General features: G+C 36.2%; 1 protein-coding gene across 2 annotated transcripts in view; it reads right to left on the bottom strand.

The window, feature by feature from the left end:
- Positions 1-5,203: 5,203 nt before the first annotated feature.
- Positions 5,204-15,490, bottom strand: part of LOC126762296 (SOX domain-containing protein dichaete) — a 74,095-nt gene continuing 63,808 nt past the window's right edge. For both annotated transcript variants that reach the window (XM_050478969.1, XM_050478971.1), the window contains 2 exons: positions 13,267-13,355; positions 5,204-7,114 (listed from right to left, as the gene is read on the bottom strand). In XM_050478969.1, the coding sequence (XP_050334926.1) occupies positions 6,467-7,114; positions 13,267-13,355 (737 nt within the window). In that variant the 3' untranslated portion in view covers positions 5,204-6,466. The remainder of the gene's footprint in view (positions 7,115-13,266; positions 13,356-15,490) is intronic.

Genomic DNA, 15,490 nt, shown 5'->3' with positions numbered 1-15,490 from the left:
ATTAACTAGCGTGAGAACCATTATTGTGCTACACGAACTGATACATCCCACAGGACCTTGGTGGCCAATCAACCGGCCCAAAACGTGAAATTATCTGCTCACCGAAGTGTTATCTTAATGAATCCATTGACTGATACGATGTGTGGGTAGTGGCATCAAATAGTTATTCTGGCGCCATATCGGTCGCCATTGACGGTTACGATTTCACCGGCATCATTTTTGAAGAAATATGTATGATTCCAATAGTTCACAAACCGTTGCTTTTTTGGATGAAATGGCAGCTCTTAAATATTTTCAGGTTGCTCTTCGTCCCAAATGCAACAATTTTGCTTTTTTACATAACCATTGAGCCAGAAATGAGCCTAACCTCTGAACAAAATTTGGGTCGAAAACGTCGGATTTTCTTGGAACTTTTCACGAGCCCATAGAGCGAAGCGATGTCGCTTGGGAAGGTCAACTGACTTCAGTTTTTGCACAAGCTGTATTCTGTACGCTTTCGATTTAAGATCAAAATGCGCCAACGTACGTCAGTTCGAATCGCCGAATCGACTCTCCACGGTCTTCGTGTACACTCTCAGCTACGGCTGCCATACTTTCTTCACTGCATGCTGGAAGTCGTATATTCGGTCCAATATTATCCAATAATGAGTGCTGGGTCTCAAGGTGGGTGATGGTGTTGCGAATATACGCTCAATAGGCCGATTAAGTTGACCATAAGTTGAACGTGAATTTTCGTAATAAAGTTGAACGATTTGTAAACGTTATTCAGGCATAAATCCTTCCCTAATGAAATGCCAAACAATACTGAACAAAAGTAACAAAAATAACATGACTACTTGACACGACTCATGCGTAATCTGTCAAAAAGGCTATTGAAAAAGGTACCCCTACTTGGATTACCCGTTAATTCAGTCCGATGAAATGAAATTGTTCAGATCGGATCAATATAGCATATAGCTCACATACAAACTTAACGATCGGATCGGTTTTCTAAGGAACCTTTTGTATTTGTGAAGGGAATTGTAGCTTCAATGTAACCGAACAATAGATTTCCTTCCTTCCTTCTTTAATATATGCGATTTATCTACATACATACATACATATAATAGTTCCTTTTCTGGGCATAGGAGGAAAATATATCTTATTTTTTTAATCCATGTAGAGGAACACGTCTGAGCTTTGATTCCTTCTGGAATATACCGAGCTGGCATTCTGTCGTTGTAACTCACGCAATTTTTTTAACAAACCTACGAGTTTGCTTGGTACTATGAGCATATATTTGCACATATATACATATGTATACTTGTATAAGAGTCATAAGTCAAGAATTTGAGGGCTTTTCAATTAAACTAATTCCAGCATTCCCATCTCACCGAGCCGCGAAGGTGTCAACGCTTTCAAGCTACCAATTGCGACGAAACGAAGCACGATGATTTGAGTTAATTGCTCATTACTCATTACCTGAGGAGCGCGCCGTGGGGGCATTGGGAGTGTTGTGTCGTTTAGGCAAACTGTGTGCCACCGAGAGGATACTCAAAGCCAGAGTAGTTGAAGCGCGTTCAAATTGGCGCAAATTGCAATTAGTGCTATTTTCCAATTACTTTTACCTGCTCGATCCGCTAAGTGGCGCACGTTTCGTTTTGACTGTATCCTCAAAAGAACCAAATAGCAATTAAAATAAAAATAAAACAACTATTTTAGCCATTTAAGGGTTGATTTTCTCTTTGCGCTGCAATGTTCATAATTATGATTTTTGCTTTTTTGTCACAGCGCAAACAACTCTGGTGACAGAAGGCACAAAATATGAGCAAATGCAGAAGTAAAAAAAAATGAGGAAACGCTTTACTTTCGCTCACTTGAGTTGGCTGGAGTGCTGTTTGAGCTGCGGTTTGCACGCAGCGGGTTAATAATTTTGCCAATGCCTTTGTGGCAAACGTTTCACATTGGCTTGCTATTCTTCTTCTTCTTAATTGGCGTAGAAACCGCTTAAGCGATTATAGGCGAAAGTTAACAACAGCGCGCCAGTCATTTCTTCTTTTCACTGTTTGGGGTAAATTGGAAATTCAAAGCGAAGCCAGGTCCTTCTCCACTTGATCCTTCCAACGGAGTGGAGGTCTTCCTCTTCCTCTGCTTCCCCCGGCGGGTACTGCGTCGAATATTTTCAGAGCTGGAGTGTTTTCGTCCATCCGGACAACATGACCTAGCCAGCGTAGCCGCTGTCTTTTAATTCGCTGAACTGTGTCAATGTCGTCGTATATCTCGTACAGCTCATCGTTCCATCGAATGCGGTATTCGCCGTGGCTAACGCGCAAAGGACCATAAATCTTTCGCAGAACTTTTCTCGACTCATCCGTTGTTGACATCGTCCAAGACTCTGCACCATACAGCAGGACGGGAATTATGAGTGACTTATAGAGTTTGGTTTTTGTTTGTCGAGAGAGGACTTTGCTTCTCAATTGCCTACTCAGTCCGCAGCCTGTTGGCAAGAGTTATCCTGCGTTGGATTTCTAGGCTGACGTTGTTGGTGGTGTTTACGCTGGTTCCAAGATAGACGAAATTATCTACGACTTCAAAGTTATGACTGTCAACAGTGACGTGAGAGCCAAGTCGCGAATGCGACGACTGTTTGTTTGATGACAGGAGATATTTCGTCTTGCCCTCGTTCACTGCCAGACCCATTTTCTGTGCTTCCTTGTCCAGCCTGGAGAAAGCAGAACTAACGGCGCGGGTGTTGAGGCCGATGATATCAATATCATCGGCATACGCCAACAGCTGTACACTCTTATAGAAGATGGTACCTTCTCTATTTAGTTCTGCGGCTCGAACTATTTTCTCCAAAAGCAGGTTGAAAAGTCGCACGATAGGGAATCGCCTTGTCTGAAACCTCGTTTGGTATCGAACGGCTCGGAGAGGTCCTTCCCGATCCTGACGGAGCTTTTGGTGTTACTCAACGTCAGTTTACACAGCCGTATTAGTACCAAATTCAGACATCGCGGCATAGAGGCAGCTCCTTTTCGTGCTGTCGAAAGCAGCTTTGAAATCGACGAAGAGGTGGTGTGTGTCGATTCTTCTTTCACGGGTCTTTTCCAAGATTTGACTCATGGTGAATATCTGGTCGGTTGTTGATTTGCCAGGTCTAAAGCCACACTGATAAGGTCCAATCAGTTTGTTGACAAGAAGAACAACAAGCGGCAGGGGCCGACGGATTGCCGGCCGAGCTATTCAAACACGGCGGCGAAGAACTGATAAGGTGCATGCATCAGCTTCTTTGTAAAATATGGTCGGACGAAAGCATGCCCAACGATTGGAATTTAAGTGTGCTATGCCCAATCCATAAAAAAGGAGACCCCACAATCTGCGCCAACTACCGTGGGATTAGCCTCCTCAACATCGCATATAAGGTTCTATCGAGCGTATTGTGTGAAAGATTGGCTTGCTATTAATTTAAGTTAATTCCAGATACATATATGCGTGTACATGTGTAGATATGTTTATATTTACATAAATATGTATACATATTTATTTTATGTCACCGTCAATTGTACTCAGTGGTTGAAAATGTTGTTGCGTACTTAGGATTACATGACTGACATAGAAAGACCTATGAATTTGCATATTTTTTATTGATAATAATATTTTAATTACAATGGCCACATCGTTAGATTCAATGTGTGTGTGAGTTTGCACATTTATTTTAATATTAATTATGCTATGCATTTCTATTTATTAACATTTACTAATTCGTATTTGCTTTATATTTGTAGCTTATTAACTCTGCTTAGTGCTATCGACTTTTTCTTGGTTTTTCATTTCTCTATTATTATTTAAACAATTTTATTCATACTTCTTTTATTATTAAATGCTTAATGGTATTGATTTCTTATTTATTTACTTAAAATTTATATCGTACTGTATTATTAATATGTATGTATGTATGTCCGTCACAAATTGTAAGTTCTACACATTTCGAAATAATCTCAACAACTCAACACATTTTTACAGTTCTGTGCATGATGTTCTATCAAAAGACTTCAACAAACCCAGGTTATTAATACTATTTATTTTCCTTTAGCCCAATGCCTTGTCAAAATTTTAAAACAAACATTAAATAAAAAAAAAATAAAAATTGAAAAAATTTAGCAAAATGTTATTAATTTAAACATAAATATAAGTTTCTATGTGGCTGCTTAAACTCCATGAAACTCTTTTATTTTCACGTAAAACGATTGAAAAACTGACTTAATGTAAATGTTTAAGGGGTTAGGCCAGTTAAGAGACCTAAAAAAGAGCCAAGTTTTGACCAATATTTCTCAGAGTAAGGAAACAAGAAACGAATCATGAACACGCATCTAAGTTTATTTTTTTATATTGCACGGCAGCTGTGCTAACCTTCGCAACCAGCTTTTTAAGAGGGCCTTTGCGGTCGAAGCTGATTCTAAGAAACGTTATAAAAGAAAGGAACTTACGTCATAAATTTTTCGTTAAATGGTGGGTTTGAAAAAAATTATTCAATTTCTGATTGCAATAATAAAAAACATTAATAAATAATGTTATTGCAGAGCTACAGTTAATTTATTCAAGTGGTTACGTGGAAAAGTCTTCGATGATCGTCGTCCGATTTGACATTATAGTTGATTGATTAAGCTAAAGGAAGTTTCGATTTTGTGAAAATCCTTGCTGGTCTAACTCCTTAATCAAAAATATCTACCACCCATTCTTATTTGTGCGCTAAACTTACAAAATAGATGCTAGAAAAACTAAAATATTATTAACAATTGCAAAAGAAGCATGCCTTACTGTCTCCTGACAAATGTAAGGTAACGTATCTACGCATTAAATATACTTTTGAACATAATACCACAAGTATATTAATTCACTTAACACTTTTTTATAATTTTTCAGTTTGACAGTTAAGATGTTACAGTATTGTTCAACCTCCTAGGGAATCTTATCCGCGTTGAGCTCTGTTTAGACACTCGTTCACATATGAACCTGCCAACTTTGTGTGAATCGATCAACTTTGTAACACTTTAATATCTATTTTCACTTACATATAATTTTTACACATGACATTTTAAAATCCACCTCAAACCAAACCAAGGCCTAAACTCTTTTTTTTTTTGCTACAGTCCTGTAAAAAATTCGACCTTCTGCTTAAGTACTTCCACAGATTTTTCTACAATTACTTTTATTTAGTCAAGTATTTGTTAGATATTCGTTTATTTTATACTTGTATATGCAGCTATGTACTAAGATTCTAGAAATAAAACCGTTGTTGTGAAATATTCGTACGATTTACGGTTATCGCTGAAACGCATACATTTGTATATACAGTGAAACAAAAAAAACTTGTACAGATAGATGTTTTGACTTTGAATGGACTTTTCTTTTAAACTATTTCAGCTTTTAAGCTGTAACCTAGAACAACAGTATCGGAATCTTATGCAGTTTTTGTATTTTTATAAACATTTTAACAATTATCTCGAATTTTATCTGGTTTTTGGCAGTCAAAAAGACTTTTGCAATTACGTAGACAACACTTTAAATTAAATTCTAGTACGTACCGATATTATTGTTTTGTTTTATAAACGTATAGTCAAAATTATGTGTGTTTTTGATGAACGAATTTTGGGGTTGTATATTTTGAAGAAAACATGGTGAATAAACAAATATCTTTGGATTCACAGAATCTGGAGTCGAAATTGGCAAGGAAACAAAAGACGTCTTGGTAGTGGAACGGAGTATCAGGAACACCCCAAAATATCCGCTGTCGTTAATGCCAAGGAGTTGGAGAAAGCTACTATTGCAAAAGTCCAACCTCAAACTGCTTGGAACTTCTTGCTTTCGCCCGATTTTAGAGCGTATACTATATACGTATATAGAGAAATATTACGAAACGTTGCCTATAAAAAGTGTATACACCGTGATACCGAATTTTGTGATTCTGTAATTTTTACCGATGAGTATTTAATTTTAATTTTATTTAATTTATTTGAATCAGCGTCGATTTGTATGACATAAGAAGAGCTAAACGTACAGATCATCACTATACAAAAAATTAAATAAGACTTTCGCATGGAGGTGGCTGCCCAGCTATGCAAATGTATGTCGAATTTGTTTGTTTGGAAAATGGAGTTAATTTAGATATACAATGTATGTGTGTATATTTTTTTGAGGAAATCTGTATCTTAAAAAAAAAATTTCATTTAAATAAGCAAAAAAAATTGTTCGTGAGTTACAATGGCAGTAAAGAAGAAGTTAGAATGGCAATGAAATAAAAAAATTTAAATTATGAAAATGTGTAAAAAGGCATTTTTAACACTTTTGGATGCATCTCAAAAGTTTGAAACCATCTCGCTGTACAAGTTTTTTTGATTCACTATATGTTCTTATGCTTATAACCTCACTTTTTCCAATTCTAGTTCGTCATGGACAGGTTGAGTTCCTCACTCTCGACGGATGGTGGTCAAAATATGACTGTGAGCGGACGTCGAAAATCGCCACCAGCACCAGTTACGCCGGGTCCGCTACCCGAGCCAATGCCACCCAAACCGCCGTTGCTAACCACGCCACCACCCAAACCAACGGCGGCTCCACCAACTTGTCCGTACTGTGCGTATTGTGAATAGTCAAGTTGTGCGTCCGTTGGCGAGTGTAGATGTGGCTTAGAATCCGCCACACCAATTGGAACTCCACCACCGGCGCCACTGCTGCTGTCTAAATGCGGTGTATTGTCGCGTTCGTCCAGATTGTTATTCGCTGTTGTATGGTTGTTATTATTGTTGCTGCTATTCTGATGTGAGCTGCCTATACCTAGACCATTGAGCAAGTGTTGCTGTTGCTGTTGATGCGCCACTGCAGCGGCAGCCGCCGATGTGCCATGCTGTTGGGCACCGTAGATTTTCGAAATGTCAAAGGCATAGTTGGCAGCACGATCTTGATACATTTTGGAGTCGAAATATGCCTTTGTAAGGACGCTGGGGTCCAAGTAGGCGCTGTAGGCGGCACTCGCTTGGGCAGCTTTCGAGGTCTCGTACAGCGTGCCAGCTGTGGCTGCGGAGCTCAGGTACGAGCTGCGATCTAGCGCGAATTTCGGTACATCCATTTGGCCGGTCTATAGAGAAGAAAAGAGAAAAAAAACGGAGAAAAAGCTTAAGTGAACCGTTAAAATAATTGTGTGGTCTAATTCTATAAACATTTTGATTTGTTCCAACCACGATAACAAGCGACTTAAATGGAGAGCCATCATTCTGCACCCGCAATTAAGCAATGCTGAGGGAAAGTAAACATGCCAAACAGGTTACCCGCCCTTTCTAACGGCCCTTCACACAGCTACCGTACAGGCGAGGCGAGAAGACTGTAATTGAATGCAGTTGTAATCGCATTTGTTTAAATGTTTGCTTTTCAATTCAAATCTATTGAGAATCCTATTATTACATTTCACGCTCGTTTTTGTTTTCCTTTCGGTTGATTGTGTTTTGATTTCTCCAATTACAGCTTACGGAACTGACGAACGGTAGCCAAACAGTTTGTAAGGGTGGATTCATTCTCAGGCTTTGCGCTGCACTTTGCAACATATGTGCTTGAACTGAATGAAAGCGGGGTAGGGGTGTTTGAATTTCTAGAACGCTTTAGGGTATAATTATGTTGTTAACACACTCTTTTTATTTTGTGTAAATAGATGGTGTGTAAAACTTCTGGTAAGATTTAGGCTATAAATTTAATTACCAGCGACGCATTTTCTATACAAATATTGTAGTATAAAAGTTTTACAATACTGTGAACTAAATGTTTTAATATGCTCAAGACACTATCAGATATAAACTCAACCAAAGAGACTAAAATGGACAATGTCAACCAGAGAATCGAAATTCTTTATATTATATTAGGGATATGAGGTTTAGACCAAGGTCTTGGCTAAGTTAATTAACTTTCAGTAGTAAACCACATAATTTTCAAGGAAACTTGTTTATTTAATTAAAACTCATCAATTACCAATCTGTACGGTGGAAAGTCGGAAATCATATATATAGTACATATGCCAAATTTGTGGCTAGAAAAAGAGACGGACTGATTGCATTGATTTAGACATTGTTCAGGTTTACTTGAAAACATATTTTCAAGCAATTTTATGAATAAGTAACATAACTTTTAGCCCGATATATTCATTGGTGCTTGATTTGCATACTCAAAGGATAAGATGGAATTTAAAATTGTGTTGGATAGAATGTAGTGGTTGTAGTGGGCGAGACTATAATCCGATTTCAACTTATCTTACACTTTCGAACATTTGTTGTGAGCCAGCTTGGTTGATATAGCTTCAGTGGTTTGTGAGATATGTATGTACATTGAACCTCTTAGACGACGGGGCCATGCCCATTTTTTCAAAATTTGTTATAGAGTTTTTTAAGTTTTGATTCATGGCGTTTTGAGGACGTGGCAGTGGGCCGATTACGGCCATCTATGAACTCGTCTTCACTTTTTGCGGAGTAAAACGTGTCATAACGGTATCTCAATTTGTACTTAAGTTATAGATTGAACAGACGGACGGACAGACATATGTACATCCGGATGTCAACTCGTCTCACCCTATAAAGTATATATATAATTGATCAGTATGTTGAGTTGAGTCGATTTAGCCATGGCTGTCTGTTTGTCTGACTGTCCGTTTGTCTGTCCGTCTGTTTGTCTGTATATATACGAACTAGGCCCTCAGTTTTTAAGATATCGTTTTGAAATTTTGTAAACGTCATTTTCTCTTCAAGAAGCTGCTCATTTGTCGGAACTGCCGATATTGGACAACTATAACATATAGCTGCCATACAAACTGAACGATTGGAATCTAGTGCTTGTATGGAAAACTTTTGCATTTGACAAGATACATTAACGAAATTTGGTATAGATTATTTTCTAAGGCAACAAAGTAATCTCCGAAGAAATTGTTCTGATCGGTTAACTATAGCATATAGCTGCCATACAAGCTGGACACTTACTTACTGAAAGAAATGCACTTGTGCACTGTGAAGGGTATATTAGCTTCCGTGCAGCCGACGTTAACGTTTTTTCTTGTTTTTCCCTGACTTCGTGATGGTCCTGCGTTCACACGTGGTTTAGCCCCCAGTTTAACCAAATATTTCTTCTGATTTTTTAGCCTCGTTAAGTTTGCAGTTTCGTATTACTTGATATTTATAATATATACATATGTATATATGCAGTACTATACCATGATTTATTATCGATTCGATCAGCTCCATCGCTTCGTGTTACGACGCACACATACATATGCAGAATGGCAGAGAGAACTTTCTGTCATACAAGTTTCACTTTTCTGTCTTTTATTGATTTGTTTTCTGGAAGAAAATAAGTACTGAACTTTTTTCTGGGTTCTCTTAAGGAGTTTCACGACTTCAAGAAATACAATTTTTTTATTGTCTGATTTAGTTCTATAACATCTCTAAAATATTGTAGATACAGCTTTGAAAAGTTGCGCGCTCGAGGTCAGCTATGCCGTCACTTAAAACGCGTTTTTCTGGAAGCTTTATTTTCAAAGTCGGTTGTCAAGATTTCTCTGGAAATACTCAACCGATCTTAACCACATTTTACACAGGTCTTCGTGATATAATTTACAAGGTCTTGAATGAAGGATGTTTTTTTTCGATTACAACCATTTAAGAAAACTAAAACGTCGATATCGAGATGATATCGAGATGTCTCTAGGGTCAAGCACTGGTCGATTAAATCGTTTTATATCGATCTTGAACATTTGTGTCAACATTATGTAACCCAACAAAATATTTGTAGAGATCTGTTTGCATCCCAAACTTATTCTCAACTGAAAATGTCACTTTTTGAGCCGAATTCTCGACATTTGCGGGAAATTTTGCTTTTCTTTTTTAATTCCAAGAAAAGTGCGGCTGAGGACCCGTCCACGCTTTACTGAGGCTGACACATACATACATAGATCATACTATTACTCTACTTCTATCATCTATATGATTTCCATTAGGTATTAAAAAAGTATAGAATTTTTGTAAAGCAACTTGTGTTAGTTTACAAAAAAATGGATCATAAAGCATTTCGTGTGTTAATTAAGCATTGCTTTTTGAGGGAATAACGGAAAACACTTTTGGACCGTTTTTATACAATAAAGCCTTAAATTTACAAAAAAAAACGGCGGAAGCAAAGTTGTAGACCTAATATTTTCACCTAAATTTCAATTTTTTTGTGGAAACGTATGCAAAAAATACAATTTTGACTTTTTTGTTTCTCTTTTTCTAATACCTACTTTATTTCCTTAATAAAACCTGGCATTTTTTTTTACTTTTGATGATCTTGTAGAAAGTTTTTCTGTCTACGCGGAGGCGCCTGTTTTTCGAGGGACTGCCAGAAATTACGTCGTAATGGCCGAGGTTTGAATATTTTCCTTTGAAAATTTCACAAAATCTTTATAAAATTTAGGCAGTGCTCGACGAATCCCTTGCAATCCTTTAACCAAGTGAACTAAGGTATGCTGACATTCTTTATCGATCTTCTTACCGAGTTGTGTGGTTTGTAGAAACCGGTTAATTTATTTCACTACTAGCGATTTGCATAGGTTAACATTTCAAGTTATGAATTTTGACACAAATACTTACATAGTTTTCACTGTGAGTGATATTACTATTTAAAAATTATAAAAAAAATCGGATATATATATCTTGTATTATTTAGTTTTTTCTTAATATTTGATTAGTTTATTTTTACTTCTAATGTTTGTAACAAGTTTTACAAACGATATGCCAAAGCCTTTGTTCGTAGGTCGATCTCTGCTAATTCGAAGGTTTGCCTTTGGGATTTGTCAATAGTTAAAGAAGTTTTTACAGGAAATTGACGTCGTTTAAATGAGGTTGGTAGATCAGTTGGGATCATCGTTATTTACACACATACATATATTCAACTACGCACACGATTGCGGCGCCTTCCGTGGTGTAATGCGGATACATCGCATACTATGTTGCAGCCTAGCCGACCCGCTCGGCCGATCGCCACGGTAACTCTTTTCTAATACTTATATTTTTAAATTTGGGATATCTTTTGAATGGAAGTCTTTAATATGAAGTAATTAAGCAAAAAGTAAGCAAGGATTAATACTAAGGTACAAATAAAGCATTTCTGCTGAGTCGGTATTTTAATCATTTTTAAATAAAAAACACTCATTGGGACGTTAACTATAACAATTAGACATATTTTCGCTGTCGCGTCATTCTTTGTAGATAATTATGAATTTGCTTCTGATTGATTTGAAGTCGCGTAAAACTTTGGTAACTTTAATCGATTAAAAACGTTTTTAACTGTTAATTTCTACTTGATCAAAAATAGATGGATCCCACTTGGTGAAGTAGTTATTTGTCCTTTGCGTTCTCCAAAAACTCCTTAAAGTGCATCACCTATTTCAATAGATCGACGAATCGTTTTGAGCTTATTAATTGTATATACCATATACATATGTATATACATAAATGTATATGTCTATATATGTATATATCACTCTATACATATTTATAGCCATTTATTGAAGATCTTTCGACTGCATGCATTATTAAATGCCATGACTTTTATACTCATTGTATTCGGCGGTATTATTATTTTGAATAATTGAGGTGTTGTAGGCTGAGTTGAAAAGTTGGTGGCGGTGAAACTCGACATCAGATTGATAAATATGCGGGCGTTGCAAGTTGATTGAATATACATATACTTAATGATGCTGCTAAGGCTGTCATTATAAGTTGGGTAATTATAGGGTTGATGTAAAAAAGTTGAGTTCTCGTTAAGAAAAAGATTTCAGCTAAGAAAGTAAAGGATTGTAAAATTCGCAAACTGCAATAGCGGTAGGAAAATTTACAAATGCACATTATCATAAACATGTGTATATTTACTTGATTACTAAGTAAAGTAGCTTTATGAAATTGAATGGTTTTACAATATAAAGAAACTGATGGGTGTATCATACTTATAGCGCCGACTATATAGTATGTATATGTATTTCGAAGACATGCAAAAAAATTTGAAACGAACTTCCAGGGTTGGCGCTTTTTTATTTGCTTACGTTTTTTAATGAATGCTTAAATACATGATAATCGTATGTATTCAAGCAAATATGTTCTGCATATAAATATTGTTTTGTTTTTCCTTTCTTATTGCAGCAGGTGCAATTTGTCACTCCTCACTCAACAGGCAAACAAGGTCCTACATAATATGTCAAGTACAGAACGCCCACATGTCGTTTTCATTAAGTGATATGTGGAACCAGCCTTAAACGCGTTTATATTTAACAATTAAAAGTACTTGTCACGCCTAAAACCGTAGCTGTCTTACCCTAATTCTCTGGATGATAACCAACTCCAGAGACTTTTTTACACGCTTACTAAATTGTGTCCTTATGAAAGTGTATGCAAGGCAATGGGCCCTTCATAAAATCAATAATTGAATAATTGCAAGTTCGCTGCAGAGCACTGACAGCAGGGCACATAGAACAAACATATGTACATACAAATATAATACTCGTATACCCTTTTTCTCTCGGCTTTTGTATTTCCCATGCGCTCTGTTTACTCTCCGCCTTTAGCGTGTGCTGTAGCTATGAAAAATTCTTCACAACAAAGTTGACGATGACTTGACATAAATCCATGTCCGTTGTAAATTGGTGTGAAAAAGTTCAAAGGATTACGGGAATGCATTGAGTTGCACTTGAATAGGCCTAGAGCAATTTAGAACAGCGTGCAGTGCAGTGCAATATTTGATGGCTTCGTTATGATAAGGTGCACATTGGGCATCGCTCACCGCTTAAGCGTTCGTATAAAAACATAATAGGCAGCAGTGAAAAGTAGGCATCAGTATGTGGAAGTTCCGTAATTATGTGATTAAATTGAATAGCAAACACACGAGGTGCCTCTTCCACTTGGTGCATCTTAAGTGCGTTGCGGAGGTGGTCGGTTGGTTCGTTGCAACCGTTACAAAAGCGCCGTTGTTGAACAGTCGGTTAATTTCGACTATAAATTCAATTGAGTTGATTGGTTGGCGCCTTGCTCACCGCTTTCCTATACCGTATACAATTCGGAATTTCCTCCAACACTACCCGTACGCCATATGTGGAATGGCTCGATTTGCTTTCGAAGGCATTTCGGCAATAGAGGCTTGTTATCTCGAGACTTAAACATAGTATTTTTTATAAGACTTAATATATAAATGTATACGTATGTAAATGAGTGTATGTGTGTAACGACTCACCTGTGATGCTGGTGAATTGGTCTGTGTCAGATGGCTGCCCAAGTGATATGCTGCTGCTGGCCCTGGCGCAAAGTACCCTGGCGTTATACCTGAAATACATATGTAAGGTAACAAAGTGTTTGAATAATTTGTAGAAAACTGGTAGCGCTACTGCTCTATTGTTTAAAATAATTGCCATCCTCTTCAAAATACGAAGTTAAAAATTGAAATTTGATTCATTGTTAATAATTTTCATATCAAAATTAACTCGTCAAATGAAAAAGGGTTAAATTGCTGACTTCATGTAATTGTTTTATGATTCAGCTCTTTCAAGGCATTTTTTCAAGTTAGTCTTTTAATCAAAAAGAGGTGGCAAACTTCAAAGTACTGATTACGATTTTTGTATAGATAAATGAATAGTAAAAATAGCAATGAATATGTTTTGTAAGTACTTTTGGTGCATAATTACAAGCGCCATACCAATAATTTCGTTTGAAGAAGTATGCAGTTGTTGTCTAGAAATTCTCAAAGAGGTAGTTGTGTGAAAACAATGTCTAAATTGCTACTTTTTAGATACTGCCTCCACTACGTCAACCAGTGTTTGAATGAACAACAATATACACATACATGATATAGTATGTAAGTGTGGGCGTTTATAAGTATGTACCAGTAGAGCGTTTAAGAATTAAATTAACATATTCTCTGTATTTTTTTAAAATTGTACAACATTTTTTCGAGTTAAGTTATAATATAAAGACGTTTTATAACTTTAAAGACATTTTTTGTGTGTAAAGTTAAGTAGCAAAAATAGTCGTGATAGTTGATCATTGAATTTTCTTGTTATCAGTTTTTTTTAAGTGACATATTTGCATATAAACTATATACATTATATACATATTTGCATTTACATCACAAAATTATTCGAAAAAAAATTCATTTATATAGTACAAGTATAAAATACTTGTAGTACTAGTAGTAACTAATATCTAGTGGCTTATCTTTTCATCTTAATAACCTCTCTTTATCTACTTTGTATTTAAACACCAAGTTTTCTGTTCTCGGCGCTTTCTTTGAGTATCGCTGCTTTAAGGCTGTTTCTTGACGTAATCTTGGGTGTCCGAATGGCGTACTCTAAATCTGCCATATCCCATGGGATAAAGATCCGGCCACTGGGGTGTCGTTTCTAAAACATTTGGTGTATTATATAATATCCAAACTTTTGTTTTGTCAGCCGCATGCTTTGGGTCATAATCTTGCTGAAAGTTATAGCGACTCGAAAGTCCAAGTTTATCCGGACTAGTATTCAAATTGCCTTTAAGATTTGATTATACTGTCGATTATCCATTTTGTTAGTAATAAATTGCATATTATGATTGCATTCATACATTACACCACAATATTACATTGTCACCTCCTGCTTGATTGAACATATTGTATTTTTACGGTGCATTTCCGAATTCGTTCTTCGTCATACTTTATTACCACAGTTCGGCCCGAAAATGTTGAATTTAGTTTGATCACTAAATATTACTTTTGCCAAAAACTTTCTGCTGTGATAAATGTTCTTATTTGTGAACAAACGTTTTAATCGGTTATTTTCACTTGAGAGCGGCTTAATAGCCAAACTCTTAATTATTTCTGATGTAGAAGAACGTTTCCTAATTATTACTGCTGTATCGTGAGACTTCAATTTTTCAGGCCTTCCCTTTCGCTGTCCTAAGCTTAACGAAATCCTCTGCAAAATGGTGTGGATGATTGAAGTATTTTAATTTTCTCCAAGTTAAAACTGCCGAAACCACACAGTTTTATAGACATAATGATTGCAATATTCTGCCAAAAGCGACATACACCTGTAGGGATAAGCGAACAACGGTGTTTTTGCGATTCCATTAAGAATAAAAATTCCGAATACTCATGAGATGCAAATTCAAGTCAGTTCATATTTAGAGCAGTGTAAGCTCATTTTTCTGTTTTTGAAATGTTGTATTATTTCTTGGAAAAGAAAGCTTCATATTTACATGTATTAAAAATTGTGTGCTTAGAACATGAAACTAGGATAAAATAACTGTTATGAGACCTTCAAAGAAATATTACGAATACTTTTGAGTCACTGTATGTAGATACAGCTAAGTATGTACGTTACGGTTAAAGAAAATAAAACCGTTATATTGAACAAAAGCTATTTAATATTTTACTAAAAACTAAAATAACTCAAAATACTTAGTTTCCTATAATAAATATACAA

This window comes from Bactrocera neohumeralis, chromosome 6 (genome assembly GCF_024586455.1).
Source record: "Bactrocera neohumeralis isolate Rockhampton chromosome 6, APGP_CSIRO_Bneo_wtdbg2-racon-allhic-juicebox.fasta_v2, whole genome shotgun sequence".
Lineage (NCBI taxonomy): Eukaryota > Metazoa > Arthropoda > Insecta > Diptera > Tephritidae > Bactrocera > Bactrocera neohumeralis.
Note: the sequence above shows the minus strand (reverse complement) of the source record. Positions and strands in the feature narration are given on the sequence as shown.